Raw genomic sequence first — 27984 nt, 5'->3', positions numbered from 1 at the left:
GTCTGAAAGGGAAAGGAGACCCGGGCATGAGAGCGGAGACACGGGGCACCTGAGCTCCCGGCTTCCCCACTCCCTTGTTAAATCTCTCAGACGCAAGGATGCCGCCAACGCCAATCCACTGATCGTGTTCCCTCTTCTCTTTTCCATGCCTTTGCCTGTGGCCGTGGAGCAGGGAGCATCGCGGGAGGAGACCCCCCTCAGGACACCCACAGTACAGGTAACGCCACATTTTTCATGTCCACTTATTGATCCGGCTTCTGTACAGAAGATGTCAAACTATCCTGACTGGCAGAGCGTGGGCATTACAAGGAGGGACATTTTAGGGTGTTTGGTTAATATTCTTTCATGCAGAACCATGACAGTCAAGTTTATGCTTGCACTGCTCAGCAGGGCCTTTCTGGTGATATCAGGTTTAGCAGTAGCTCTGACACAGCCCTACCGGCCATTATGAGGCATTGATCTGAGAACTCACTATATAGGCTAGTGCACCTATGAAACATAAGAATCAATACTTTAGCTCTCTTGACTAAATCACTTTGGTTCCCAGAGACAGGCCCCCAGAACTGAAAACTCCAGTGGGATGCTAAACCCACTCCACTCGGTCAAGACCATTTGGAAGGGATGGGTCAAGTGCGGCCTCTGATGCTTCAGGCAGAAAAGCTTTGCAAAGCTACTCTCATCGCTTGGTCCCTCTGGGATTGCTGGTATCAGGCATTATTGAGGGAGGTGGCATCTAACATCCCAATGATCAATATAGGGAGTGAAGAGGTGTTGCTCCAGTAGCATTATGAGGTGGATATGTCCTCCTCTAAGTCAGTATATAAGAAACATGTTGACGACATAGGAGAAACTGCTCATTATAGCTACCTATCTCCACCTCATTCCCCACTTTTAATCCACTAGCCCCATGCAATATTAAAAAAATGTCTTCCCCAAGGGCCAGGTGTGTTTTTTAACTTATAATCCCTCCTTCACTCACTCCTGACCCTTCCACTCACATTTCTACACTATGCATAGCTTTGTTTCACAAAATCAGTGCTCCAGCGTAGTCGCAAGTTGTAGCACACCCCGTCCCGCAGCGAGACGGGAAGACCCCCATGATGAAGCATGACACCAAGGGCACCTTTTGGTGTGTGAGGGGTATTTCAACAAAGCTGTGTGCTTCCCACCACCGTAGGAAACACGCTTGGTCTGGGAGAACACGTTTATACATTCTGGGGTGGTTCCTTTTTGTTTCTTATATACTGGCATCTAACATCCACCAACCTTTATATCCAAACACAGGTCAGGAGAGCCCATGTGCGGTAATTTGCCCTCATACGTGTTCCCGTAGTAATCATGCAATGCTTTAAATGCTGCCTTTCTTTATTGTTGCTTTCCCTGAGATACCTTTCAGATATTGTGCCTCAAACATGCTCCCTCACCCGCCTTTCCTTTTGGTCTTTGTACCCTAATGTGACTCATGGTTGTCCCCCCTTTGCCAGGATGTCGCAGGAGCTCTGGCTCTGGGCCAAAGCACAGGTTCTGGCCTCTCTGAGATCCCCGTACGGACTGGAAGCGATTCTGCCCGCGCTCAAGAAAGGTGAGTATTTGAGCAACTGGCCTTCCTTGAGCTTCCTTCGAAGGGCTTGGGGATGTGATGGGGCCCTTTGACATAAAGACCTCTATTCCAGCCAGACACACGTCGCACCATTCTTCCAGTGGCCCCAGTCCTGTTGTGTAACACATTGTTCACAGACCCACTAGTGTGCCCCTCTCCGGCATCATCGTGCACACAAATCTGTCAATGTAAAGTACCCTGTTGCGCAACACCTCTTATGGAAGTCCTCCCACCACATTAAGGGGCAAATTATCAAGAACGGAGCTAAGATTATCACCGCTTTAGCAGCAGTTTCCTGCCGCTAAAGCGGCGATAATGGGCTTGATAATATGCCGTAGAGAATTCCAATAGAAGCCCAGGTTCACACCAGAACACGGGCCTCAGTGGGAATTCACAAGGGCATATTATGAAGCCCATTATCACCGCTTTAAAGCTGCGATAATTATAACGCCGTTTCTTGATAATATGTCCCATAGTGATGGGAACCAAAGGTCAAGATTACTCTTATAACATTTTAGGGGGTGCAGAGATGCTGCAAAACAAGCAGAACTACAGTTAAAAACAAAGCCAATTAAGTTCATGCTTTAGTGTAAATAGTCAATTTTCACAACTTTTTGTGCGTCAAGAATTTATTAACAATTGGATGAAAAACTAGAAGGAGGCAGTGGAGAAAAAGAGAGTTAATACTTTAAAATGTAAATGAGAGCAAAGTTTGATATGGGCACCGATGGACATTGATGTATATTTCTGTTGGAAACTACTGACAAGTTTAACAAGTTTGGCAAAGCCTACTGGGTAGGAGTAATGCAGACGCGGGTAGGAGCAAGCAACAAGAGAGTGGGTGGGGGGGCTAAAGGCAGCATGTAAAGACGAGCAACTAAGGGTGTGGGGAGAAGCACATGAGTGAGAAAGCAAGGCGGAGTACAGGGCAGTAGGAGTTTGGTGAGGGAGAAGCAAACGAGTGAGAAAGCAAGGTGTAGTAAGGGAGCAAGTTTGGTGGGGGAAAAGCACCTAGAGAGAAAGCAAGGCAGAGTTTGCGACAAGAGGGAGTTTGGTGTGGGAGAAGCAAACGAGTGAGAAAACAAGGCGGATTATAGGGCGAGAGGGAGTTTGGTGAGGGAGAAGCAAACGAGTGAAAAAGCAAGGCGGATTATAGGGCGAGAGGGAGTTTGGTGTGGGAGAAGCAAACGAGTGAGAAAGCAAGGCGGATTATAGGGCGAGAGGGAGTTTGGTGAGGGAGAAGCAAACGAGTGAGAAAGCAAGGCGGATTATAGGGCGAGAGGGAGTTTGGTGTGGGAGAAGCAAACGAGTGAGAAAGCAAGGCGGATTATAGGGCGAGAGGGAGTTTGGTGAGGGAGAAGCAAACGAGTGAAAAAGCAAGTCGGATTATAGGGCGAGAGGGAGTTTGGTGTGGGAGAAGCAAACGAGTGAGAAAGCAAGGCGGATTATAGGGCGAGATGGAGTTTGGTGAGGGAGAAGCAAACGAGTGAGAAAGCAAGGCGGATTATAGGGCGAGAGGGAGTTTGGTGTGGGAGAAGCAAACGAGTGAGAAAGCAAGGCGGAGTACAGGGCGAGAGGGAGTTTGGTGTGGGAGAAGCAAACGAGTGAGAAAGCAAGGCGGAGTACAGGGCGAGAGGGAGTTTGGTGTGGGAGAAGCAAACGAGTGAGAAAGCAAGGCGGATTATAGGGCGAGAGGGAGTTTGGTGTGGGAGAAGCAAACGAGTGAGAAAGCAAGGTGGAGGGTCTTGGGCTCAATGTCCGCGGACTCAATAATTCTTGCCTCGGCGCCTCCTCTAATCATGGGTCCCACGCTGCAACTCTCGGCAATAGCTTGCTTAATCTCCACAACGACCCCAACAACACTGGGATGCCTGGCTTCACCTTGGGGGTGCCCAGGAGGGGCATCTCACAGGGAGAGCCAGGAAGGGTTCCACAGCGTTATACAGCGCTGGGACGCCCCGAGATGGGGCAGCTGTGCACTTTACAAGTATACTACATTTACATTTACATTTACATTTACATTTAGTATAGGGTGAGAGGGAGTTTGGTGGGGGAGAAGCCCAGTAGAGAGAGAGCTTGCAAAACAAGGGAGACAACAATATTGAGTGTGGTGGGTGTGTGGCGGCTGCTGGTATTTCAAAGTGGTAGGGCGATCAGGCAAACATTTCGACCCACTTTCAGGCACTGTTTAAAACCATGAATGCCCTTATGAGCAACCCCAAACCTCTGGATCGTGGTTCATTATAAACAGTGTTTATAACCGGCCACGATTAAGAGCTATAGAGTTGAAGCAGAAGGCAGTGCGAGTGTCTCACACTGTATGACAGTGGGCAAAATAAAACAATTTAAAATTAAAAATAAAATAGCGGGCAGATTTACAAGGAACTGACACCTACTCATAGATATGTCTTTTTCTTTGCGCCAGTGCCAAATGTTCTTGCGGCACCATGAATGCACTGTATTTATAATACAGTGCTCCATGGCACAAGGATTAACAGAAGCGTCAGAAATAATGACAGATCTGTTGGCACAAAAGTGACGCATTACTGGAGTTGTTCATGAAAGTGACGTAACTCCAGCAAATTGCCACAACAAATAGGTGAATCCCAGACAAAAAGCCTTGTTTCATTGCTTACGTCTGGTCTGAGCAGGCGTAGGGATTTTGACGCAGTGAAGGCGTAGAGTGGCGCAGTTAAATGGTGTAAATTTCACTGCGTCAGTTCTACATGGCTATTTGCGTGGGAACGCCCCCCTGCATACAATATACCTGCCACAGGTATAATGTGACGCAGGGCTTTACAATGTGACGCATCTCCCTAGATGCATCATGTTGTAACTTTGCCGAATTGCTTGCACCACCGTTGCATCTACAAAAGTGACGCAATGGCGGCACAAGGAGGTGCAAGGGACTTGTAAATCTGCTGCAAAGCACTTACCTTCTCTTCTCCGGTCCGGTAGTCTGTGGCTCCAAGGCAGCACGGGATCTTAGAGTCAACTCCCTTAACCAATCCTGACACTCCTCTCATGTTGCTAATCAGCATGATAGAAGCGCTAGGATTGGTTGGAGTGTGCTGGCTTAGCACTCCTTCAGGCACTGGGGCCTGTGCCTGCTCTCCACTCAGCGGTCAATGACAGCTCAGGTGGAGAGGTTTAAAGTTCACATGTCAGGCTGGCCATCTCAAGACAGCCGGCCAAAGTGACATGCGCACTTTAAACTGAAGTGTGCACCACCCCGCCCCGGCACTTGGCTTTGGCTGGCCGCACTCAAAAAGAAAACGGTAATGCTAAAATTATTTTATTACCATTTTATTTTTCATGTTTGTTGTGCTGGCAGCAGGGTGGGCGACACTCCTTTGCGTTAATGAAGGAACTGCCAGTGGTGGGTGGATATTTGGGGGGGGGGGAGAAGCTCACGAGGGAGAATGGTGAAACCCTCATGCACTCCCAGGGAGTGCTTAAGCAAAAGAAAAAAACGAATTACCTAAAAGTGAAAAACAGAAGGATGCTAGTCAGCCTAGCCAAATGATGGTAAAGAGAATATGTTCCAGAGAATGGACAACTACAAGAATGACAAGGAAATACATTAAATATCAAGTAATCGTACCTCGTCGAAGGCATTTAGATACCTAGGTATCTTCATTACGCCAGACCCCGACGAATTCTACACACTAAATCTTCGCCCCCTCCTTGAGAGGTTTAAACGCGACGTCAAGGTGTGGCAGACTCTCCCCATCATGCTTTTGGGCACAGCCGCGTTATATAAAATGATGGCACTTCCCCGCTTCCTTTATGTGCTTGAAAATACCCCATCATTGTTCCCTGTAGCGTACTTCAAAGCAATAGCAGCAACAGTATCCCATTTGCTGTGGGGCGGGAGGCCACCCCGAATTGCGCAGGACAAGTTGACTAGAAGCTGGTATGATGGGGGGATAGCGCTCCCAGATATTGAACTATATTATTGGGCCGCACATCTCAAGCAAAATAATTTCTGGTTGCATGCCCCACAAACCGAACCGACATACCTCGCCGACAGACACTCTCTGGAGGGCAAGGGACTGCTTCGTAATCTCTATAGCCGCCGCCCCCCTCCAAACTTGATAGGTCCGACACAGCATTCCATGCAGTTATGGTACTAAGCCAATAGACGTCTTAAGTGCTCTGGAATCATTACCCAAATGACCCCACTGTGGGACTTCTATCAATTTGGCTTCCTCTGTAATAGTAAGGGGTTTCAGGCTTGGGACACCATAGACATATCGGTGGTGGGTGATCCCTGGAGGAAGGGTGGGGTGGTGGAGCTCGCCCATCTTCAAATGCAATATGGGATGTCGCAGACGGAGAGGTTTCGATATTTACAAATTAAACATGTACTGCAGTCGACGATACCGACAGGCACTATTTTGCAGGAATCTTCTCCTCTCGAGGATAGACTCTTGACAGAGCACATGAATGATAAGGCCACTTCCTTCACCCATAGGAAACTCATTAATAACCTCCCAGACGTGACGTCCGCATTGAAGTTGGCCTGGTCTGTGGAAGTGGGCCCCTTCGCAGACACTGAGTGGCAGGAGGCCCTTTCCTCACCACGGGAAACTGCCATTCCCTCCAGACTGAAGCTGGTCCAACTTAAGGTACTCCACCGCACATACTACACCAGGACGACCCTATACAAAATAGTGAAAGCTACGCACAAATTCTGTTTGCGTAACTGCAGGGAGGAGGGAACATTCTACCACACCATCTGGGACTGTAGATACATGGCATCATACTGGACAGCAGTAATGCGCACGATTTCCCAAAAGATAGACATCTCCCTGCTGCCGGAGCCTCGCCGCTGTTTGCTTAATGTGTGGGAACCTAACGATCTGAACCACCGGCAACACGACTGGGTGATGCTGGGCATGTTAATGGCGAAGCGCAACATCGCCATGCTTTGGGGCTCGGCTATACCACCGACACTCAATAAATGGTGCAGTGACATGGAGGAGGCTATGGTGGCAGAAAAAGCTGTCTACATCCACCGGGGCTGCCCCGGGAAGTGGGATACAATTTGGGGGGCTTGGAACAAGTTTCGGGGTAACATCTGTGAGCCTCCAAATGTCGTTGGGGTGGAGGAAGACCTGGACTAATCGACTAAGCCATGATGCGGGGTTGGAGAAACGTGGTGTTTAAATGCTTTATTTGATATACTCAATGGGGCCGATTCACAGAACTAACTTAAGACAAAATCCTAAACTTACTACTTTTGGTATTCACAGAAGTTAGGATTTTGTCTTAAGTTTGTCTTAAGACAGACTTAAGACAGACTTAAGTTAGGATTTTGTCTTAAGTCTGTCTTAAGTCTGTCTTAAGACAGACTTAAGACAAAATCCTAACTTCTGTGAATACCAAAAGGAGTAAGTTTAGGATTTTGTCTTAAGTTAGTTCTGTGAATCGGGCCCAATGTAACTGAGATGCCAGAAGTAGCACGACTATGTGATGTAAACGGATTTATGCTAAACTGTCCAAATTGCCTTGTTTATGTAGAAAATAAAAATATTTAAAAAAATATATATATATATCAAGCAATCGAGAGCCACACTAAAGCCAACGGGCGGGCTCCAAGTCCCTGTAAGTTCTTAGTAACGGCTCTTTTCCAACCAGACCGCCTGTGCTGACTGGAAAGTGAGACCTAAAGGTGATCTAAGGCTTGAATCTGAGCAAAGCAGTGATAAGGAATCTGCCATGGAATTTAAGACTCACTGCCAGCAACACTTGTGGCATGTATGTCCTATTTATAATTAGATGGAGGTCGGACGGAGCGCAGGTGGAAATTTGTCTGGATCCACCGCCCACCCCACGAATGTGCAGAGGAAACAGCGCCAGAAATGGTGGCTGGCCCACCGTTCAATTTAAAGAGCAAAATCCACCACCGGACCATGGTGGAGATATCTCCATTACTGCACTACGGACAGGTTCGATGGTTTTCACACAAAAAATTGAGTATAGAGCCGCGAACGCACTGGGAAACACTCCCACCATGTGAGCATAGTGGGGTAGTAAGGGGGGTGCGGTGGGTGCGGGCTGCCCCGGGTGTCATCACTGAGGGGGGGGGGGTTTGGGGGGGTGACAAAATGGCAAAAATATGTGTTTTAAAAATCAAATTTTTGGGGGGGGCTCACAACACTTTTTTGGGACAAAATAATATTATTTAACCATATCGCTGCTTGAGAGATTCCTCTGCTGTGCTGGACAGCAATAAAAACGGGTGTGGTCATAACGAGCTCAGCTCGTTATGAGCACAGGAGCACTGTACTGCATGACGAGCTGAGCTCGTCATGAGCATGGAAGGGGTTAAAACGAGTGTTCTGCAGCAAAGAAAAAAACAGAAAGGCAAAGCTTTAAGAATCTTATTTTTCCTTCTTTTAATAATTTCAATGTGGGGGGGGGGGGTGACAAGAAATGTTCCGCACTGGGTGCCATCTGACCTTGCTATACCACTTTGTGAGGAAGGCTAGATATCTCACAAATGACACTGTCCCACCAGTTAATATTTTCAGAGCCCAGACATTGTGGTGGAATCCCACCATCTAACATGGATTGGTGAATTTTCCACCAGGAATTTACCTGCAAAGCAGTTTCTCAAAACACCCCTGAACCGACATCTGAGAAGAAAATAAAGCAGGTAGTGAAGCAAACATCACTTACACTATGGATATTCATGGATGAGCGAGCAACCTCTTGGCTTAAACTGAGCTAAATCTGAAATCCCAGTGGGGCGCAACCTGATTTCAATGCTTGTAAATTGACCAACAAACCTGCTGCTACCACCAGACAAGTCAAGAATCTGCGAATCCTATTTGACATAGATCATAAATTTGCACCACAAAAAACATGCAGAGGCTCGTGGCATCACCATGGAGCTGGCCATGCTCAGGCAAATCCTCCCTTCTAGCAAATTCCTTAACGTCTGGAGGTAACGTGAAGTGTACATAATAGTCCCCTGCACACGCCTGCAGTGTAAAGTCAGAATTACAAAAAGATAGTAACACAACAATCCGATGCTTGATCTTTCGCTTAGGTTTAATGCTTTTCTTTTTGGGCTTAGTCCCGCTAGTATTCAAATGGGACTGTTTACGGCCTTAGCCAACACATGTTTCATCGTGAATCTCAGGATAGTTTTACGCGGCTTCTTCAGGGCTAAACTCCAGTATTTCCAGTCCTCAGTTTCGGTTGTATTTACGACCCGAAGGTAATCAATAAGCGTGTCCCTGTATCCGGAAATCAATCACTAAGTCATTGAGCCTCATCCATGTAAGTCCCTGCCCAAAATATCAGGTAACTCGAGATGTTATTGAGTAATAGTTCTTGTTCTTGGTTACATGTGCGCAGCAGTAAGTTGAGATTACAGTTGTCCTTATTGCCAGGGTTGGATTGGGATTAAAAATCGGCCCGGGCACGCGCAAAAAAGCCGGCCCACATTTGCATAATGCCTTCCCTCAAATCCCTGCTTTTAGCGTCGTTTTACATAAAAAGGAGGGTTGGGGGGAGGAATGCACGCATCTGTTTACACTAGTGCAACGCCTGAAAACAAGTGAGGCCACTTCTGCTCAGGCCCCCTGCCCCGCACTGTATGCCTACATTTATGGGAGGCCCAGCGAGAGAAAAGGGGTGACACCTCTACCTGTTGCTGCTATAGGTAATAAGCGTCCATCTAGCTCTAGAAAGGCCACTCCGACACCCACTGGGCAGCTGGCGGTATAGTCGAACAACAGAGACACCGCCCAAATCGGCCCACAGGCTGCTCAAAACCAGCCCTCAGCTGGAACTCGGACCCCGGCCCCTCGAGCATTGCCCGAATGCCCCCGTTACCAATCCGATGCTGCTTATTGGTAACTGAGAGGGCTTGTGTGTCTTTTCTTTAACGTTTCGTAAGCCCAGCATGTGTGATGGTGCTGCTATGTGAAGCCCAACCCGGCAGCTGCTTTGCTCCCGAAAACCCGCGTGTACGTCAGATAGCGGAAATCCGATGTACACGCAGGTTTTTGGGAGCAGAGCAGTCGTGGAATACTATCCTGAGATTTGCGAGTAAACACATGTTAGCTAAGGCTGTAAACAGTCTCATTTGAATACTAGAGGGACTAAGCACAAAAAGAAAAGAAGAAAAGCATTTAACCGAAGCGAAAGATCAAGCAGCGGATTGTTGTGTTACTATCTTTTTGCAATTCTGACTTTACACTACAGGCATGTGGAGGGGACTGTTGTGTACTTTGTTTGCAGTTCTGACCACTTGTTGGGGAGAGGGGTGGTTCTCCCTACCTCTTTGCACCGCACACACACCACGTTGCACTTAATAGTTGTGCGTACTACCTGAGAGCACCAATAACCTATCAAACCTACCACCAACTTTGTAAAGAAACTCCCCTGTAGTGTGCCTTATACGGATGTATGACGGTACCACACGTACTTTTACAACGCGTACCGTTACTACGCTACTTTTACCACGCAAGTCGTTACAACGACTTGCGTGGAGGGGCGATGGATAGTAAATTATTTAATTTACTATTCCAACTCCAGTCCCCGTGGACTCTAGGGAAAGGAGTTGGATAGTAAATTAAAGTATTTACTATCCTGGAGCGCCCCCCAGCGCATTTCGTTGTAACGACCTGCGTGGTAAAAGTAGCGTGCTAACGGTACCGCGTTGTAAAAAATGTGTGGTAACCGTTGTATACTGCCTTATACACACCTCTTGAACAAAGTTGACGGACCTCCGCCAAGACTTAAAAACCAGACCACATGAATCTGATTAAATTTACCAATATATGACCATGGAAGCCAGTTATCAAATCCTTATGTGGATCCTGGAGGAGTCAAGGACAAAGATACAGGCAGCGTGTATTATGCACATGGCCAGTATGTATGTAAGTATTGTATGTGGCATTTGTATAGCGTGAACTTAGTCAAAAGGCAGAGGAGTGCTGTAAAAGGTCAAAGGCACATATACAGTCAACATGTGAGCCAAGGGCCTTGGACAATTGTTTAAACGGGACAACAAAGCTTTATTTGTGCCAATCAGCACCGGTTTGTAACCAGCGGCAGCCCTCTCCTCCAAGTCCATGGGTACTGGGCAGCGGTGATTAATTGTAAATCAATAAGTATCTGGGCCCAACGTTTTGGTCAGAAGCTTGCAGCTGGCGCTATGAATATAGGTGGTGCAAATTGCCAGTCTGCGTAGTCTTGAGTCCAGCTCAAGCCCCTTTCATCCTTCGCCAGACACTCCCCGCTCCTTCATCTCATGAATCCGAAGGATGTCTACTCTTGAATCTACCTTGTGCCTCTTTCATCCACCAGATGCCTCCTGCTCCTTTTATCATAAGTACCAAGGATGTCTACTCTTGAATCCACCTCCTGCCTCTTTAATCCACTCCAGACACTCTTGGCCCCTTTTTAGCATGAATCCCAAAGATGTCTACTTTGATTCCACCTCATAATTCTTTTATCCACCACCAGACACTTCCTGCCCCTTTATCTCACACTTACAGGTTCCTGTTCTTCTCAGCTTTCTCCCTGTGTCGCTGTTTTTCAATCTCCCTCTTCCTTCTTCTTTGAGTGTTTTTCTCTCTCTTGCTCTGGATGAAACTCTGACGAGGAAAAGTAAGTGCCGGCCCCCAACAATGAGTGCCAGCGCCCCCACCTGCACCCACCGGCTGAAATAAAGCACTGCAATGGGCAGAGCTCCAGTGAATACCAGTCATGGAGCTTTAATATCCCAGGGCTGTGGGTGGAAGCGCTCAGCAAGAAGGTTTCAAAGGCACCGCTGGGGTTTGATTCTCTTGAAGTCGAGACAATCAGCAGTCAAGGCTTTCTCTAAACAGCTGCTTATAAGCAGGAAACTCAACTACAGGCGGACACACCCCTATAGGTTTGCAGCCTTTGAGGTGTAAAAGGGTTTTAGTGGAGGTTGTCAAAGTTATTGCTCCAGGTTCATTGTACCCTTTAGTTCCTTTACTTGAGTGATTTGCTGGTGTTGCGCAATCTATTTGCATTTCTTGAGTAGCACCCACCCCAGCGCCTTGAGACCCTCGCGGTTATGTAGTGCGCTTTACAAATGATTGATTGATTGATTGTGGTGGAGGACTTTGTAGGGGTGCTCACCTCTGTGGTTTGCAGGGGCAGAGAGGCGTCTTCCTTTGATTGGGGTGCTTTGTGCACATTTTTCATTTCACATCAGAGGGGAACATTGTTCATTTTACTTAGAAATAGTTGAACAGCCTCTTGCTGGGTTTCCAGGAACTGGAAACCATGATGCAGTTACACATTCCACAAGCAATTAACCAAACCCAGCTGCTCCCCAGGCTGACAAACACCTGTAGATGCAATGATTATCTGAGCCCAGAGGGCTCCTGGCTGCAGTGGTTGTGACATTGTTGCTTCTGTTTCCGTTCAGCCTCCCCTGGGACCACCGACCGCTCCGGAGAGTCCATCCTGTCGCCGCCCACCCCCCAACTCCTCGCTCCCTGTAAGGCAGCCAATCCCATGAGGGCTGTCAGGACGCGCCAGGACCTGCACAAGGAGCTGCTCCTCACCCACCGGAAGTGAGCCCGCCTCCTGCCTGCCTCTGCTTTGATCCTGTGTGTGGCTTGTGTCCAGTCCTGTGATTAGCTCTGAGTATTGACTCTATAAGCGATCTGTATTTTCTCTGTACTACGCCTTTGCTCCTTTCCTTCTCTCGTGTTTGTGTTTGGTTTCTTCAGGTCAGCATTTATTTGATTAATTTTATTTTATTTGAAAACTTTGATATGGCGTTAGTCCAGGCACTATTATAATATTCCCAGGAATAATCGGATTTGTTGTCAGACTCGCTCATGGCTTTGCTCATCGTTTCGAGCATGAGATTAGGGAATCACACAAAGTCCAGGGGATAAGGGACATGCAGAATTATTTTGGGGGACTTATGCGAATGACTGCTCAGCCCATTTAGGGACTCTGGTGAAAGACCCTGCACCAGCGGGTTCTTATTGCCACTGAAGACCAGCAAAATCCTCAGACCTGTGTTTGCAAAACATTCTGTCTCTCGACTACCTGCTTCTGGCAACTGCACATCAACCAGTCAGACCAACCAGGTCTCACCTGTTTGCCTCTGTGGGTCAGACCCAATAGGATTTGCCTGTTTACATCAGCGGCTCAGACCAATCAGGTCTTGCCTGTTTGCCTCTGTGGGTCAGACCCAGTAGGATTTGCCTGTTTACATCAGCGGCTCAGACCAATCAGGTCTTGCCTGTTTGCCTCAGCGGGGCAGACGCAGCAGGTCTCGCCTGTTTCACACAGTGGGTCGGGCCCAGCAGGTCTCATATACTTGCCTCAGTGGGTCAGACCCAGCAGGTCTCGCCTGTTTGCCTCAGCGGGCAAGACCCAGCAGGTCTCGCTATTTGCCTTAATAAGGTCAGACCCAGCAGGTCTTGCCTGTTTGCCTCAGCGGGCCAGACCCAGCAGGTCTTACCTATTTGCATCAGGGGGCCAGGCCCAGCAGGTCTTGCCTGTTTGCATCAGGGGGCCAGGCCCAGCAGGTCTCGCCTGGTGGCCTCAGTGGAGCCGACGCAGCAAGTCTCGCCTGTTTGCTCAGCGGGTCCCACCCAGCAGGTCTCACCTGGTAACCTCAGTGGAGCTGATGTAGCAGGTCTCGCCTGGTAACCTCAGTGGAGCTGATGTAGCAGGTCTCGCCTGTTTGCCTCAGCAGGGCAGACCCAGCAGTGGTGTAGAGTGCATTGGCTTAGAGTAGAGTGGTGCAGAGTGGGGTAGAGTTGCATTGAGCAAAGTGGTGCAGGCTACAGTGTAGAGGTGTAGAGTAGAGTGATGTAGAGTAGAGTGGTTTAGAGTGCAGTGGCGTTGAGTGGAGTGAAGCAGAGTGGAGCAGCATAGAGTGCAGTGGCATAGAACGCAGTGGCGTAGAGTTCAGTAGGGTGGTGTATAGTGCAGTGGTGCAGAGTAGAGTGCAAGGGTGTAGAGTGCAGAGACATAGAGTGGTGCAGAGTAGAGTGGTGTAAAGAGCTGTGACGTAGAGAATAGGGGTGCAGAGTAGAATAGAGTGGCATCGCGTGCAGTGATGTAGAGTGCAATGGTGTAGAGTGATGCAGCGTGCAGTTGCATGGAGTAGAATGTTGTAGAGTATAGTAGCATGAAGTGCAGTGGTGCAAAGTAGTTGGTGTAGGTGCAGTGGCGCACGGTGTATTGGTGTTGAGTAAAGTTCTGAAGCGTGCACTGGTGTAGAGTGCAGTGTTTTAGAGTACAGTGGCATAGTGTAGACTGCAGAGGTATAGAGTGGTGCAGCATAGAGAGCAGTGGCATAAAGTGGAGCAGAGTGGCATAGAGTGGAGCAGAGTGGCATAGAGTGCAGTGATATTTAGTGCAGTGGAAAAGAGTAGATTGTTTCAGAGTAGAGTTTCTTAGAGTGTAGTGGCATAGAGTAAATTAGAGTGGCTTCGAATGGATTGGTGTAGAGTACAGTGGCGTAGAGTGGAACAATGCAGAGTAGAGTACCATAGAGTTCAGTGGTGGAGAGAGCAGTGTTGCAGAGTAGAGTGACGTAGAGTGACGTGGCTTAGAGTGGAGTGGCGCAGTGTGGTGCAGGGAAGAATGTAGCGGCATAGAGTGGAGTGATGCAGAATAGAGTGGCTTAGAGTGCATTGGCATAGAGTAGAGTGGCATAGAGTAGTACTGTTGTGGGCATAAATAACTAAAGCATCAATAGAGGCAGCAGATAGGGTGAAAGCAACACTAATAAGAGGCCATATGCCGGTGTTGAAAGTAGGAAACCACATTGCAGATCCAGGAAAAATACCGAAACGCTTATAAAATGAAACAAAAAGAGTCTGTTGCCCGAAGACAAGGAGGAGCGAAGACGAGGAAGAACATTTTGGTCCATGCTCCAGGGAGGAGATAACACAAGAAAGCAAGGGAAGCCTACGGGAGCGAAGCAATCAAAAGCCTGCAAATGAAAGTGAGAATGAAAACTAATGGTTTGCTGTGGTTGGGTTGTGAGCCCACTAAATTGTAAACAATATGGGGCAGATTTATGTTGGTAATGCGCCACGTTTGCGTCACGCAACTGTGTCGTAAACGTGGCGCATCCCTACGACCCATTTACAACATGACGCATCTAGGCAGATGCGTCACGTTGTAATGCCCTGCGCCACTTGTGGGCGTTCCGGCGCAGGGTGGGCGTTCCGGGGCAGGTGCGCCTCGCAAAAGTGGCTGAGTGAAATCTATAAGATTTCACTCTGTCACTTTCAGGCCAATGCTGCGTCAAAAGCCTGCGCCTGCTTGAAGCAGGCGTAAGGCTTGACGCATCATTGAACAGATAGGGCACCCCCGAGCCTTGCTGGAGCTGCGTCGCACTTGCGACGCAACTCCAGCAATGCGCCACCTTTACGGCACAGATGCGTCACGCATCTGTGCCGTTTTTGCCCCATGGTGCGCCGCATTATAAATGCGGCGCACCATCGGTGGTGGAGCAGCGGCGCAAAATAACTGGCGCATCCCTGGGGATGCGCCAGTTATCATAAATCTGCCCCTATGTCTCTTAGTACAGCTTGCACGCTGTATAGGCGAGACCTAAAAACGAGGCAAGGAGCCAGCGTTTAGCCAATGCCGCCCATTGTTCTGTATCAGACTTCTATCCACAAGCCCACCCCTAGGTAGAAACAGAAGTGTCACAATTGTGCTGGTGTGAACAATTAAAAAAAACCTTTAAAGCCAGGGTTAGTGCAGTAAAGCGGACTGTGCTGCTTCAAGCATGAGAGAAGCTTCTTGCAGGTGTCGGCCGCACATATATGGGGGTCTACCAATGCACTTCCGGGCATAGTGTGTCACTAAAATCACATCCAGCCATTAATTTGGCTCTGAACTGTGACCAGATGTCCTCTGCTTGTATTTAACAGTCAACACAAATATTGTGCAACCATTAATTACACCCTGGGGACAGCTACTCTGCTTTACACAGGAAGCGCAGCTCTTGAAATTGCATCATCACTGCATCTGGAACAGTCTGGAGCCAGGTGAAGTCGTCAGGGCATGCCCACAAAACAGAACAAACACTGGCAAAGCCAATAGGTCTCAACCCATAAGACCTATGGGCCCATGTTTTTTAGCCATGCTGCAAAGTATTGTTGCTGCCCTGCAGCATGGCTAAAAACACAAGGAACAATGACACAGCTGCTGCATTATTTTATAGATGCTTGCCTATAAAAGGATGCTTTTTTTAGTTATCGATCTGAGAGTTAAAAGTGTAAAGCGAAAGCGCTTAAAAAAATTGTATTAGTGGAAGCTGGTGAGGGAGAAGCAACAAGGCGGGTGAGGAAGAAGCAACGACAAGGAGAGAACACAGGTGAAAGAGAACAGTGTGGCACACAGGAGGCAGAAGCACAAGAGAGAGCAACATGATTGCAGTTGGAGGGCTAGATGTATATGAACAGAGAGAGCAAGAGGATAGAAAAGCCCCCCAGGAAGACAGCTAGAAAGCACACGCACTCTCATGAAGTGCTTAAGAAAAGAAAAGTCGTTCCATAAGAGCAAGCAGTGGAAGTTTGGAAGCGAGAAAATCACAGAGATTTGTAAACAGGCAATGCTCCAGGGGAGGGACAATCACAAGATTGACAAGAAGCCATCCAATAAGCAGCAGACAAATGACAGTGACATGGAAGCCAAACAATGGTAAGCAGGGGGTGGGCTCCAAGCCCTGTGTCTCCTTGGTAAGTCCACAATATATTTTACAAGCAGACGGCTTGTGCTATCTTGTAGGCTTGACCTAAACAAGCATTAGAAATGCAATAGGTCTCGCAGCATTAGAGTTAGTGCTTTTAGAATTGTTTATGGGTTTTTTTGTAAATCTTTAGCATGAGGTTGAGGGTGAGTGAGGGTGAGGAGTTGAGGGTGAGTGAGGGTGAGGCTGAGGGGTTGAGGGTGAGGGTGAGTGAGGGTGAGTGAGGTGTTGAGGGTGAGTGAGGGTGAGGGGTTGAGGGTGGGTGAGGGGTTGAGGGTGAGTGAGGGTGAGGGAGTGAGGGTGAGGGTGAGTGAGGGTGAGTGAGGGTGAGGGTGAGTGAGGGTGAGTGTGGGTGAGTGATTGAGGGTGAGGGGTTGAGGGTGAGGGAGGGTGAGGGGTTGAGGGTGAGGGAGGGTGAGGGGTTGAGGGTGAGGGGTTGAGGTTGAGTGAGGGTGAGTGAGGGTGGGTGAGGGTGGGTGAGGGTGGGTGAGGGTGGGTGAGTGAGGGTGAGTGAGGGTGAGGGTGAGTGAGGGTGAGTGAGGGTGAGTGAGAGTGAGGGTGAGTGAGAGTGAGGGTGAGTGAGAGTGAGGGTGAGTGAGAGTGAGGGTGAGTGAGGGTGAGGGGTTGAGGTTGAGGGTGAGGTGTTGAGGGTGAGTGAGGGTGAGGGAGGTGTTGAGGGTGAGTGAGGGTGAGGGTGAGGAGTTGAGGGTGAGGTGTTGAGGGTGAGGTGTTGAGGGTGAGTGAGGGTGAAGGGTTGAGGGTGAGTGAGGGTGAGGTGTTGAGGGTGAGTGAGGGTGAGGGTGGGTGAGCGTTAGTGAGTGAGGGTGAGTGAGTTGTTGAGGGTGAGGGGTTGAGGGTGAGTGAGGTTGAGGGTGAGTGAGGGTGAGGTGTTGAGGGTGAGTGAGGGTGAGTGAGGGTGAGCATTAGGTCTGAGTATGGATATGTCAGTGGTTGTACGGGTGTGTGAGGTGGCATACGAGAGATTGTATGGGGGTATGAGTAGGTGGGTGAGTGCTTCTGTGGATGATGTCATAAGTGATGTTACTGACCAATGTCATGAGTGATGTAATATGTGAGGTAATAAGCAGTGCATTGCAGGGGCGTACGTTATAGTTAGCTCAAATGTTTCTCGTTTTGTATGAGAAACCAAACCAGAGACATTTGGCAGTTATTTACTTGAGCCAAGTATAACGTACGCCCCTGCAATGCACTGCTTATTACCTCACATATTACATCACTGATATTATAGTGTGTGGGTGGAGTGTGTGTGGGGAGATCTCCCCCTCTACACACACACACACACACACACACACACACACACTACATACGAGCTAGCTATAAAAAAAATGTGAAAAACGATTAGGGACAGCACCCACAAAAAAAAGCTATTTTACGCACGGGGATAGGCTTTTTTCCCCCGGTTCCGTGTTTTCAATGACACAAGGCTATTAGATATCTGCACAAAGCACTTCATAACAGGCCCGCGTGTGCCTCTGTGGAACTGGCTGAAGAATCGTTTCAATTTTGCTCTCTGCAGGAGCAGGTCAGCGCGTCTAAGTGTCATAGCTGCCGCTATGTCCACGCCTTTTCATATTTTACAGACTGTTTACCTGCATAGGACAGGCTCAGTTCTCACTGCAGGTATGCGTGCAGGTCGGACAAGCAAGACGTGGACTTCCTCCACACCTCTTCCCTCCTAAAATGATCATTGGGCAGAGCACAAGCACTGCACCCGCCTCTTATCTGTGCAGCATATTTATTTTAACTTACTGGGATATGGTGCACACACAAAACAAAAGTGTATAATTGGATTATTAACTTATAAGCAGTGGTTAAAGAGTTTTAAAAAATGTATGGGACTATGATACTGATACTGAACACAAAAGGGGGCGGGTCAGACACAAACAAAATATTTGGGAACTATTTTGTTGGCCTTCCACCTAGAAGTAATTGTATATAGCACGTGATGCACACACTTTAAAATGACAAATGCAAGTTAGACTCATCTTTGAGAAATGCATTGATCTGCTAGGAAAACCCAGCTGGTTATTGCAATCAGTTCAGGTTTCTGTCAGTGTAGCCGGAGGGTCGCAGATCTGAATCCTGGTTGGTGCACCTGGGAATAGCATTGTGTATCTATGGTTATATGAGGGCCCCGTCTGACAAAGTACTATGAACACATACCAGGAGTTTAAACAGTGTATTACAGACTGTATAAAATAGGCTGCCACAATAAAAATAGAAAATGTTATCGCACGCTGTACAAAAGGCAGGTGAATGCAGTATAAGATGAGTTACCACAAAATTAGCTAAAATATTAAGTGTTTACTGTGCGTTCCAATCAATGTTGTATTACTATGGCTGAAAAGCTTGGCAATGGCATAAAAGTGTGATAACGGGACGGTGAAGGCGATATAGAGGGAGGTTAGGACAGAGCGAGATGATTACTAGCGAGATGTAAAGGCAGAGAAGCATGGAGGGTGATGGCAGAGCAAGCTAAGTGACAGGTCATGGGAGGAGGAGTGGTGACATAACGGGAATGGCAAGGAAAGGTGATGACATGACTGTGGTGGCAGAGGAAGACACTATCACAGGAGGTGCTTGCTGAGGATGGTGACAAGTGGGATGGTGGTGATATAGGAGGGTTATGGCAGGGTAAGTTAATGACAGGAGAATAACTTTTTGGGGGCTTTAAACTGTGGTAAACTAAGGGACATCAGTAAAATAAAATTCCAAAATATTGCTGCAAAAAAATGCAAATGTGTGCAGCCCAATTTCAATGTTTGTGCCACAAAACACAGCGGGTATTAATAAAATAGAGAAGTGCAATATTCTGCAACAGGGCTGAAACAAAATAATGCTATATACTCCAGCAGGAATACAGCAATATTGTTTGGCCCAATCAAACCTTGCAAATGCAAATCTTTAGGTGACATCTTGATCCGATGGGGTGTAAAACTCAAGTGACTTAGTCCCATGTAACCCATTCACCCAGTCCACTTTCTTGCTAATTACATTCTCGTTCCATTTCTAAAAAGTGGACATACCAAAGCATCCAAAAAACACGTTTAGCAACTATCCCAAATATAATCTAAAATGCAATGGGCTTGGGAACTCAATCAAAATGTAGTAAAACGATAATCCTCAACGAATGTTAAGATCATACATTCGTGTAGGTAAAGGTGTGAAAATATACAACGCAAAACGTTTGAGGGAATTGATGAACGATTAGGTTAGAAGCTGGAAATGCGGCTATACAAGCATTTTATCCAAAAGGCTTGGACAGAAAATATGTATCTAATCAAGGAAGAGTAGCAGTAGTTTCCAAATGACAAAATATAAAAACACAGTCACGGAGAGGGAGGGGGCTATCTGGCATGGGGGTTGCCACTTAAAACGCGTGGACTGTCACAAGAGATCCCAGTTAAGAACATACCTAGAATGAACCAAACGATGCAAGTAACCACGTATTTGTGGAGATATACATCGAAGCAGGAGGACAAAGTTTCCACACACACACGCCTTATATTCAAGTGAAAAACAAGACTGAGTAGTCCGAAAAGAGGGTTTAAACCTCAGCGAAATCAATTTAAAATACAGGGCACTTACGTTTCAAATGGCAGCCCTGCCTTGAAATCGTGCAAATCATAATGCACTCAAGCTGCCCGTGATGACCTAGGGAGGTTTAGGAGTCGTCCAAGAACAGCCAAAATCAATTTCCATCCCACTGTTATTACTGGGTTAGATTTACAACAACAACAACAAGAAAAGAGACTAAAAGACGGGTAGGGAGAGGCGGCGGGAAGGGGAGGGGGCGGAGCGGGTTAAATTATACAAACGAGACGGAGGGAAGAGAGGGGAGGGGGGAGGAGAAAAGAAACAAAAAGACGGGTAGGGAGAGGCGGCGGGAAGGGGAGGGGGCGGAGCGGGTTAAATTATACAAACGAGACGGAGGGAAGAGAGGGGAGGGGGGAGGAGAAAAGAAACAAAAAGACGGGTAGGGAGAGGCGGCGGGAAGGGGAGGGGGCGGAGCGGGTTAAATTATACAAACGAGACGGAGGGAAGAGAGGGGAGGGGGGAGGAGAAAAGAAACAAAAAGACGGGTAGGGAGAGGCGGCGGGAAGGGGAGGGGGCGGAGCGGGTTAAATTATACAAACGAGACGGAGGGAAGAGAGGGGAGGGGGGAGGAGAAAAGAAACAAAAAGACGGGTAGGGAGAGGCGGCGGGAAGGGGAGGGGGCGGAGCGGGTTAAATTAAACAAACGAGACGGAGGGAAGGGAGGGGGGAGGAGAAATGCGAAACCTTATAACAGTACTATGAGTAGGAGTGAATGTTAAATGGTATATGTGTAAAATATCTAGTAAAACATACAGCTCAAGTACAAAACGATACTGCCAAGGTCTCTGTAAGGAAAGCGAACTGGGACAAAGCTGTTAATAGTTTACCTCCAGCACCACAATATGCTCTGCAGAATTCAGATGCTGGCGCCCAAAACGTACTTTCACTCACGGTCAACAACAATTTCCCAAACAATATGACCAGTGTACCACTAATATATAAGCAAAGGGTTCTGCCTTATTACAGCGTGCTGGTGAGACTGGAAATCACCCGTTTCCCAATAAGCGTGACACCGCTGCTGAGGAAGCCAATACAACAATGCCATAGAAGCCAATAAGCAGCCAATAAAACAATCCATTCAGTTTCCAATGGGCGTGCCGCTGAGGAAGGCAATAGTAATCAATGCTGTGGAAGCCAAACCTAAAAGCAGAAACCAGTGGGCATACTGCCGCAGTCTCTGATAACCAACCTTTGGGAAATGATTAGGCACAACTCTGAGCAGCACAATCAATGCACAGCAAGAATGAGAATGGTAGCACGCATGTTGCGTAGTGCTTCAGTATACCGAACGTTGCGCTGTATGCATTCGGATTGTCATCTCAAGATGGAGGTAACGCATAACCAAAGCGTAATGATGAAATGTTGCAGTGACAGTTGAGGTTGAAGCCGTTAATACAGTTGAACCGTCACATACATCTTAGATAATGACAAATGCTGCAAGCATCGCAAAAGGTACTTACCGCCATGGTATACAATTTTTCATTGAAATTAGTTAACGCATAGTGCTAAAATAGCCAGTACTTGCCTGTTGTTTTTAGAAAACAGAGAATCCAAAAGATTTCCAGCAGGAGGATGTGGAGCGATATTGCACAGGGTTGCACGCTGATGAGTCCAGTGTGTTGGGGATCGTCACCAATTCTATAAAGAAGCCTCCACACATGAAAGGGCAAGTTCATGTATTTATTGTACTTCCAACCCACTTGCGAGTAACTGTCAGGAACACTTCAAAAGAAGCCGGAGGGAAGAGAGGGGAGGGGGGAGGAGAGCGAAAGGATCGGAGACACGGCGGGTAAAATAAACAAAAAAAAAGCCGGAGGGAAGAGAGGGGAGGGGGGAGGAGAAATGCGACACGGCGGGAAGGGGAGGGGGCGGAACGGGGGCGGAGAGGGGAGAGAGAGAGTAGGCAAGGGTAAACAAACACGGACGTGCACGCGCCCGTGACTTTTAAGGTCAATGCGCATGCGCATAAGCTTAATGCGCATGCGCATTGACCTTAAAAGTCACGGGCACTGCAAGGAATCGCCACGATTCCTTGCAGTTAGATAAAGAGTGGATGAGCCCCTATAGTCTCGCTTGCTCGATGCGCATGCGCATCGACAGGCGAGACCTAAAAACGAGCAACAGTTATCCCGCTGCTCCATGCTTGCACACGTACGCGCCCCTGAGGGCGGCCCGAGAGGCCCCAGGAGGGCTCGCGCAGGCACCGGCTACACCATGTGACACAGAGCCTGCAAAGTAAATTATAGGCTGGTACCTGGAGAGTAAATGATAACCAGCAGCTATTCATTATATTTTGTGCATTTATCTGCCACATTTCATCCTCCACCACACTTCTAGGCGCTGCATTGCAAGACCCGACAAAAGCACCTCTCCGGTCATTCTGGCGTGACTCCAACACGCTTCCCACACAACAACACAACAAACACAACATTCTGCCAACCACGCACTTCCCGGCGGTGTCGGGTGCTACCCCTCAGAAAATGTTACTCAGCGCCCCACAATGGGGTACAATGGGGTACGAGGAGCTATGGAAATGCTACAATACAAATACCCTCAAAGGACCTTCTCTGGGGCCAGCATCCAGGGTGCCAAATGCTGACCGCGTGGCCCTGGCCTGCGTTGGAAAGGGAACCGGAGAAAGACTTGCTCCCGATGTTCCAGGTTCCCTCAAGTGCACCTGAAGTGAGGTCACCCAGTGCAGACCGAGGCAGCCCCTCAACAATCCCTAGGTTCACATTTACTCCCTCCCACTGGACACTCTTGGGGGGCAGTGGAGGAGGGGACTAGGAAAAGGCTAAAGGGCTCCGTTTCGATCTTGGCAGAGGGTTTCTCGGTCACAACAGTGACAGATACCCCATCTGCCGGGTATATCAATGTGATTATACCCTATGGGATTTATATTTCAGCGGACGGGATATCCATCACCGTCCTGACGGAGTAACCCGTCCGCCGGGATCTAAATCAGATCCTACCTGTGTGCCACCTCCGAGCCGGCACACATTGAGCACATCTGTCCTGTGCACCTGCTTCTATAGTGTGAACACTTCCTCAAGACGCCAAAAGGGAGAATGGGGTCACCGAGCAACTCAAGCAGCTGTGAGTTCTTGCCATGCCTGAACAGAGTGGAGGAGTCCAGACGTCTTGGTGAAAAAATATGTTGGGGTTCAGCATGCCCTGGACCCCAGAATTTGTATTGGACAAAGTTGAGGAGAACCGTGGCAAGGGGGTGAGAATCCACATCGCGCAACAGATGTTGGCAGACAAAAGCGTTGCACTGTTGGACGCCATGATGAGGTCAGGCATACTGCTGCAATAAAGAATGGAATCTTGCATAGAGGCACATGATTTACATGAAGGAGTGAAAGAAGAGGTGCTGTAACCACCTGTCAGCTGGGTGGAGGGCTGGTCTCTGTAGACATCTTGGCGGTGCCTAAATGCGCTATTCTGGGTGTAGCGCTAAGAGGCCTCTGCTGTGCCACGCCAGGCGTAGGTGATTGGACCTGTCCTCACTCCTGAAAGGAGGGAACGCTGGTAGTCCAAGGTCCAGGCCTGGTAGAAAGGAGCGACCCTTGGGGGCTGAAGCGCTGGACTGCAGAAACTTGTCGCTGAGGACAGATTGTCAAAGGCTCTCTGTGCCGCCATGGGACCTGTATCCACCCGGCACCAGGAACCACAGTCCCATGGTGGGCACTAAGCTGGTGATGTGCGGGGAATCACACTAGCACCCACCAGCCCTTGGATGAGACACTTGGCCCTGGAGGGGGGCACTATCGAACCAGGGGGTCCTTCTCGTAGGCTGTAACACGCAGACAGTTCAACGTGCCTTCGCACTCCACATCTAGAGTTCACTGGCCGGGCCGATATTTAGGTGGATCTGAGAAGGGCCTTTGGGGAGACCACCCCACACCGACATACATGAAAGGTTGTATTTGACAGCTTACTCTGCCTTGAGTGGATGTGGACAAGGTATCCCCACTATGGAGGGCTGGTGTGCCGCTGCCTGAGATGGAGAGGGTGGAGGGATGTTACCTCATAGTGCGTGTGAGGCGCTATGGAAGTGTAAGTGGGAGAAAGAATGATTGGGTCTATGATCACTGAATGGATGGTTTTGCTGAATCCAGCTTTCCAGAGACCTGTAAATCTTATATAATTCTTTGTCCAGCAGCGAGAAGGGCTGACTCTAAGCAGACATATGAGGTGGTCACCAGGGCAGCTTGTGTGTTTGATTTGAGAAATGGCTGGTTAGGAATTTCTAGGCATGGACACCAGATGAGAAGCATATATGAAATATTAAGCATAAAATATGAACCGGGCAGCGTACCTGCTCCTTTACAGGTAGGGCCAACCTTATCCATCAGAGGCGCCACCCAGAGGGGATCACAGTGCACCTTGTGGGGCAACAAGTTTACCAAGAGATACTCATGGCAGCTTTCACTCCCTTCCAGGGGGCTAGTCCTACACAGCAAACCAGAGCTGCTGAGGGTTCTGGAAAGACGCCGGTGCCAGGAGGGGGTTGTAGCGGAACCAGTGAAGGAGCAGCCGCCGCTGCAGCAGGAGCTCTTAAGGTGGCAGCAGAGAAGAGAAGAGGTGAGCAATGGATCAGAAACATCTCTTAGTGGTAAGCAGAGATGACGCAAAGATGGGTCTGGAGAGGAGGGGAGGTGTTGGTGGGAGGCGAGATTTACAAAGATCTCTCCATAGTCCAAAGAGGTAACTTAGGAATGAGTTTGGACACAGCTGGAGAGGTGCTGGGGAAAGCACATTTTTGTGAAGTGACTCTCGAAGAGGGTCAAACTTTGTTATTTTTTAAGGAATTCTGTCTTGTGCTCCTGTCGGCGTCCTAGGGGGGCACATAGATCATTGCTTAGAGCTGGCCTTGGTGTGATGAAGAAGAGGTCTGGCTGATAAAAGGGGGCTGGAAGTGGAGGGTCAAAGGACACTCTAGAAAATGATGATGAGATACAGGCTGCGTTCCGCAGGGCGGGGGATGGGTTTGAAGGAGTGTGCGCATCTCAGCAACTCCTGAACCACAGGAGATGCTTGGGTGGGAAGACAAGAGGCTTCCAGGCCAGAGCAAAGAAGTGCCTGAGAAAAACAGACCTCCACCCAGTTGTCCAAGGAAAGGCTGATAGGAAGCTGGTTACCCATACGAAACTCCCCGCCTCCTACCTGCCCGTGTCCACCTGTGGAACAGAGGCTCAAAGGGCCTCAGAGAAGTGCAAACCTTGCTGCGTCTCATTGCAGCTGTGAATTTCAGGTGGTCTTGCTAGGCTAGTCTTCGAGGACCGATGGTCGTGGAGAGCTGAGAAAAAACTACGGTCATAAAAGGCATTTGTAGACACTCTCAAGGAAGGTAAGCAAGCTTAAATACCCAGTAAACCGAGGGGCTACAGAATCACACCTGCAAATGTATGTAAAGGCGACCAAGTTCCCAAATTTGTAAAATTGGAAACCTTTGCAAAACTCCCTCTGCAAGCGAAATTTACAGAAAAAACCCTTTTGCTAAAGATTTTTCCAACAAAAATTTTTTTATGGCAAAGTTGTAGGGGTATGGAATTCATGTCGCCCGAAACCCAGGACATTTTATCTGGGGTCAAGGAAAACAAAATTCTTTCTGATTCCATGTAGAACCCTGAAAGCAAGATTGGTTATTGTTTGCTTTCAAAATAAAATGTACACATAAAAAAATTGCAACTTGAAAAAAGCGTTTTGCTAAACTGTTGCTCAACTTTCTCTGAAACGCTCTTTAGTAAATACGTTGGATGCATGGCAATATTTAAAAACAAATTGAGGAAGAATCAAGAATCATAATGGGCAACATGAAAATAAGCCAGGTGCCCAATTCTCTAAGTAAGACCCAAAGTTCAGTAGAGATACATGTCCTTGCATTGATGCAGATTTAAGACTTTCAGGAATTTGCTAAAGTTTACCAAACTATCTCTGGAAACCGTACTCTGAACAAACGTTTGTGAATTCCATTTTTGAACGAGAAAATATACTTGTCAATAGGTTTCCATCCTAGCACGTCCACTCAAACTTTCATCCTTCCAAGGGTGATAACATGCATACCATTGAGTTGGATAACAATAAACATTTGTTTCAGTGCCAAGAAACCCTGGAGAGGAAAGGAGCTATACAAATACACATATTATTATGATGTGTTATATTTGCTCTTTTTAGAATCTGCTGAGCTATGGCAAATTCACTCTTTTCACACCCCCTGTCCTCCCTGCCCTGGAAAAAGTTGAGCTCCTGCCCTTATTAAGAGAAAACTTCCAACCTTTCCTAGTTTGGGAAGAGATTAGACAGAAGTTAGTGAATACCCTTAAACATGTAAATCAGTGAGTGGTCAAAGTCTCACAGGGGCATCCCAACCCTGGAACTTCCTCCTTTCACCTGTGTCATTTGATATATGCAGAAATTTGCGAAAATCAAAGCTTTGCTAGAATCCAAACCCTGACTGACCATAACCATAATCAGAGGCTCTGTTACCAGAGCCCTCATGTAAAGAGAACTCTGCCCTAATTGGTAACATGCCACCAAAAGGGACTAGAGACATTTTACAAGATAAGTAGATTTCCGAAGCATTGCGTCCCTTGGGCAAGTAGATATTTTAAAAAAGTCCACACCCTTGAGTTGCTCTGCAGAAACGCAGATGTGCTGAGCTTCTTCGCCTTCAAACATACTTTTTTGTAGGATTGTGCACCCACTATATTGTTTACTTCATACAACTGGATTCCAACTTTAGAACATCTGACAGTAAAATGTCAGAGAGGGGATTCTCCAGGTTAATATCGTCATAACCAGTAATCGGAGTAGAGTTATTGGCATTCCACTTGCTTCGGGTGCGGTCTTCAGTATGCAGTTAATGCCCTTTAGCTTGCTTCGGGTGCGGTCTTCAGTATGCAGTTAAGGCCCTTTAGCTTGCTTCAGGTGCGGTCTTCAGTATGCAGTTAATGCCCTTTAGCTTGCTTCAGGTGCGGTCTTCAGTGTGCAGTTAATGCCCTTTAGCTTGCTTCAGGTGCAGTTTTAATGTGTACTTATTGCAGTTCAAGTTGCTTATGTGCTAATGTGTAATTACAGAGTATTCTGACTGACAAGAGCTCTTACTCTTCTTTCTTTTCCCTTCTACAATGTCCCTTCTCCCCTCTTCTGTCTCCCGCCTCCATGTTCATCCCGCCTGCTCCCCACTGTGTGTTTTTTTCCAGCGGCAACAGAAGGAGGCTGATGAAGGGAAAGGAGGCACCCACGAGTTCCTAAAGGTCAGAGAGAACCTGAGGAAGTGTCCCCGGCGGGAACCGCGAACCTCCAGAACCTCCCCCAGCTGACCACCCTCCTCGATGGCTCTCAAAACCTTTTCCTCTAACTGTAGCCTTAGCTGCTTCCCAAGCCGGCGTGCCAGCTCTGAGTCGCGCAGCCTGCAGGCAATGGCCTCCCAGTAACAGTGCACAGGATTGGATGCTGGTTGTCCTAAGCCCTGCACGTAGCTATTGCATCAAAAGCTTGGCACTTGACCCCAGCTTTCATGAAGTCTGCCCTTCTAGGATTAGCTGTCAGGGAAAAGGTTTCTAGAAATGGAAGAAAGACTCTGTGGTCTTCCAGGTGTAGCACAATTTTGAATGTATTTGGAACGCGAGCCAGGGGCTCAAATCAAACCAGAATGCAGAGACGCAGTGGTGCCTAGCTGAGCTAAGCCTAGCAATTGAGCCGCGTACAGACAGTCTATGCCCTGTGACATGGAAAGGCACAGATTTCTTCCATGTCCATGTTTAAGGAAACATCAACGAAAGGTCTGTTGGAGTGACATTTGGACAATGCCACGTGAACTCAGCTGGTCGCATTGGTTTAAAAAGAATTGACCCAGTCTTTGCCCTGGCGGAAGTACAGCTGACCAATTGCAAATGGCGTCTCCTTCATAAAGTTGTGCATTTGAGGTCTGGACTAAGAATGTCAAGCAGAAAAAACACATCTCAGGTTGTACTGGTTAAAATATATTTTCAACAGAAAACAATAAATGACATTAAACATT

General features: G+C 48.0%; 1 protein-coding gene across 2 annotated transcripts; it reads left to right on the top strand.

The window, feature by feature from the left end:
- The first annotated feature begins 4 nt into the window (after positions 1–4).
- Positions 5–27984, top strand: LOC147684345 (actin-associated protein FAM107A-like). 2 transcript variants are annotated; one of them, XM_086942334.1, is made up of 5 exons: positions 5–217; positions 1485–1582; positions 12027–12174; positions 24401–24542; positions 27164–27984. In XM_086942334.1, exons 2-5 carry the CDS (start codon positions 1486–1488, stop codon positions 27281–27283), a joined length of 507 nt encoding a protein of 168 aa, XP_086798460.1. In that variant the 5' UTR covers positions 5–217; position 1485; the 3' UTR covers positions 27284–27984. The 2 variants fall into 2 exon arrangements, with proteins under 2 accessions (XP_086798460.1, XP_086798461.1); XM_086942335.1 differs by having other exon boundaries at positions 82–217; positions 27173–27978.

This window comes from Lissotriton vulgaris, chromosome 10 (assembly GCF_964263255.1).
Source record: "Lissotriton vulgaris chromosome 10, aLisVul1.2, whole genome shotgun sequence".
NCBI lineage: Eukaryota > Metazoa > Chordata > Amphibia > Caudata > Salamandridae > Lissotriton > Lissotriton vulgaris.
This window is presented reverse-complemented; position numbering and strand designations above follow the sequence as displayed.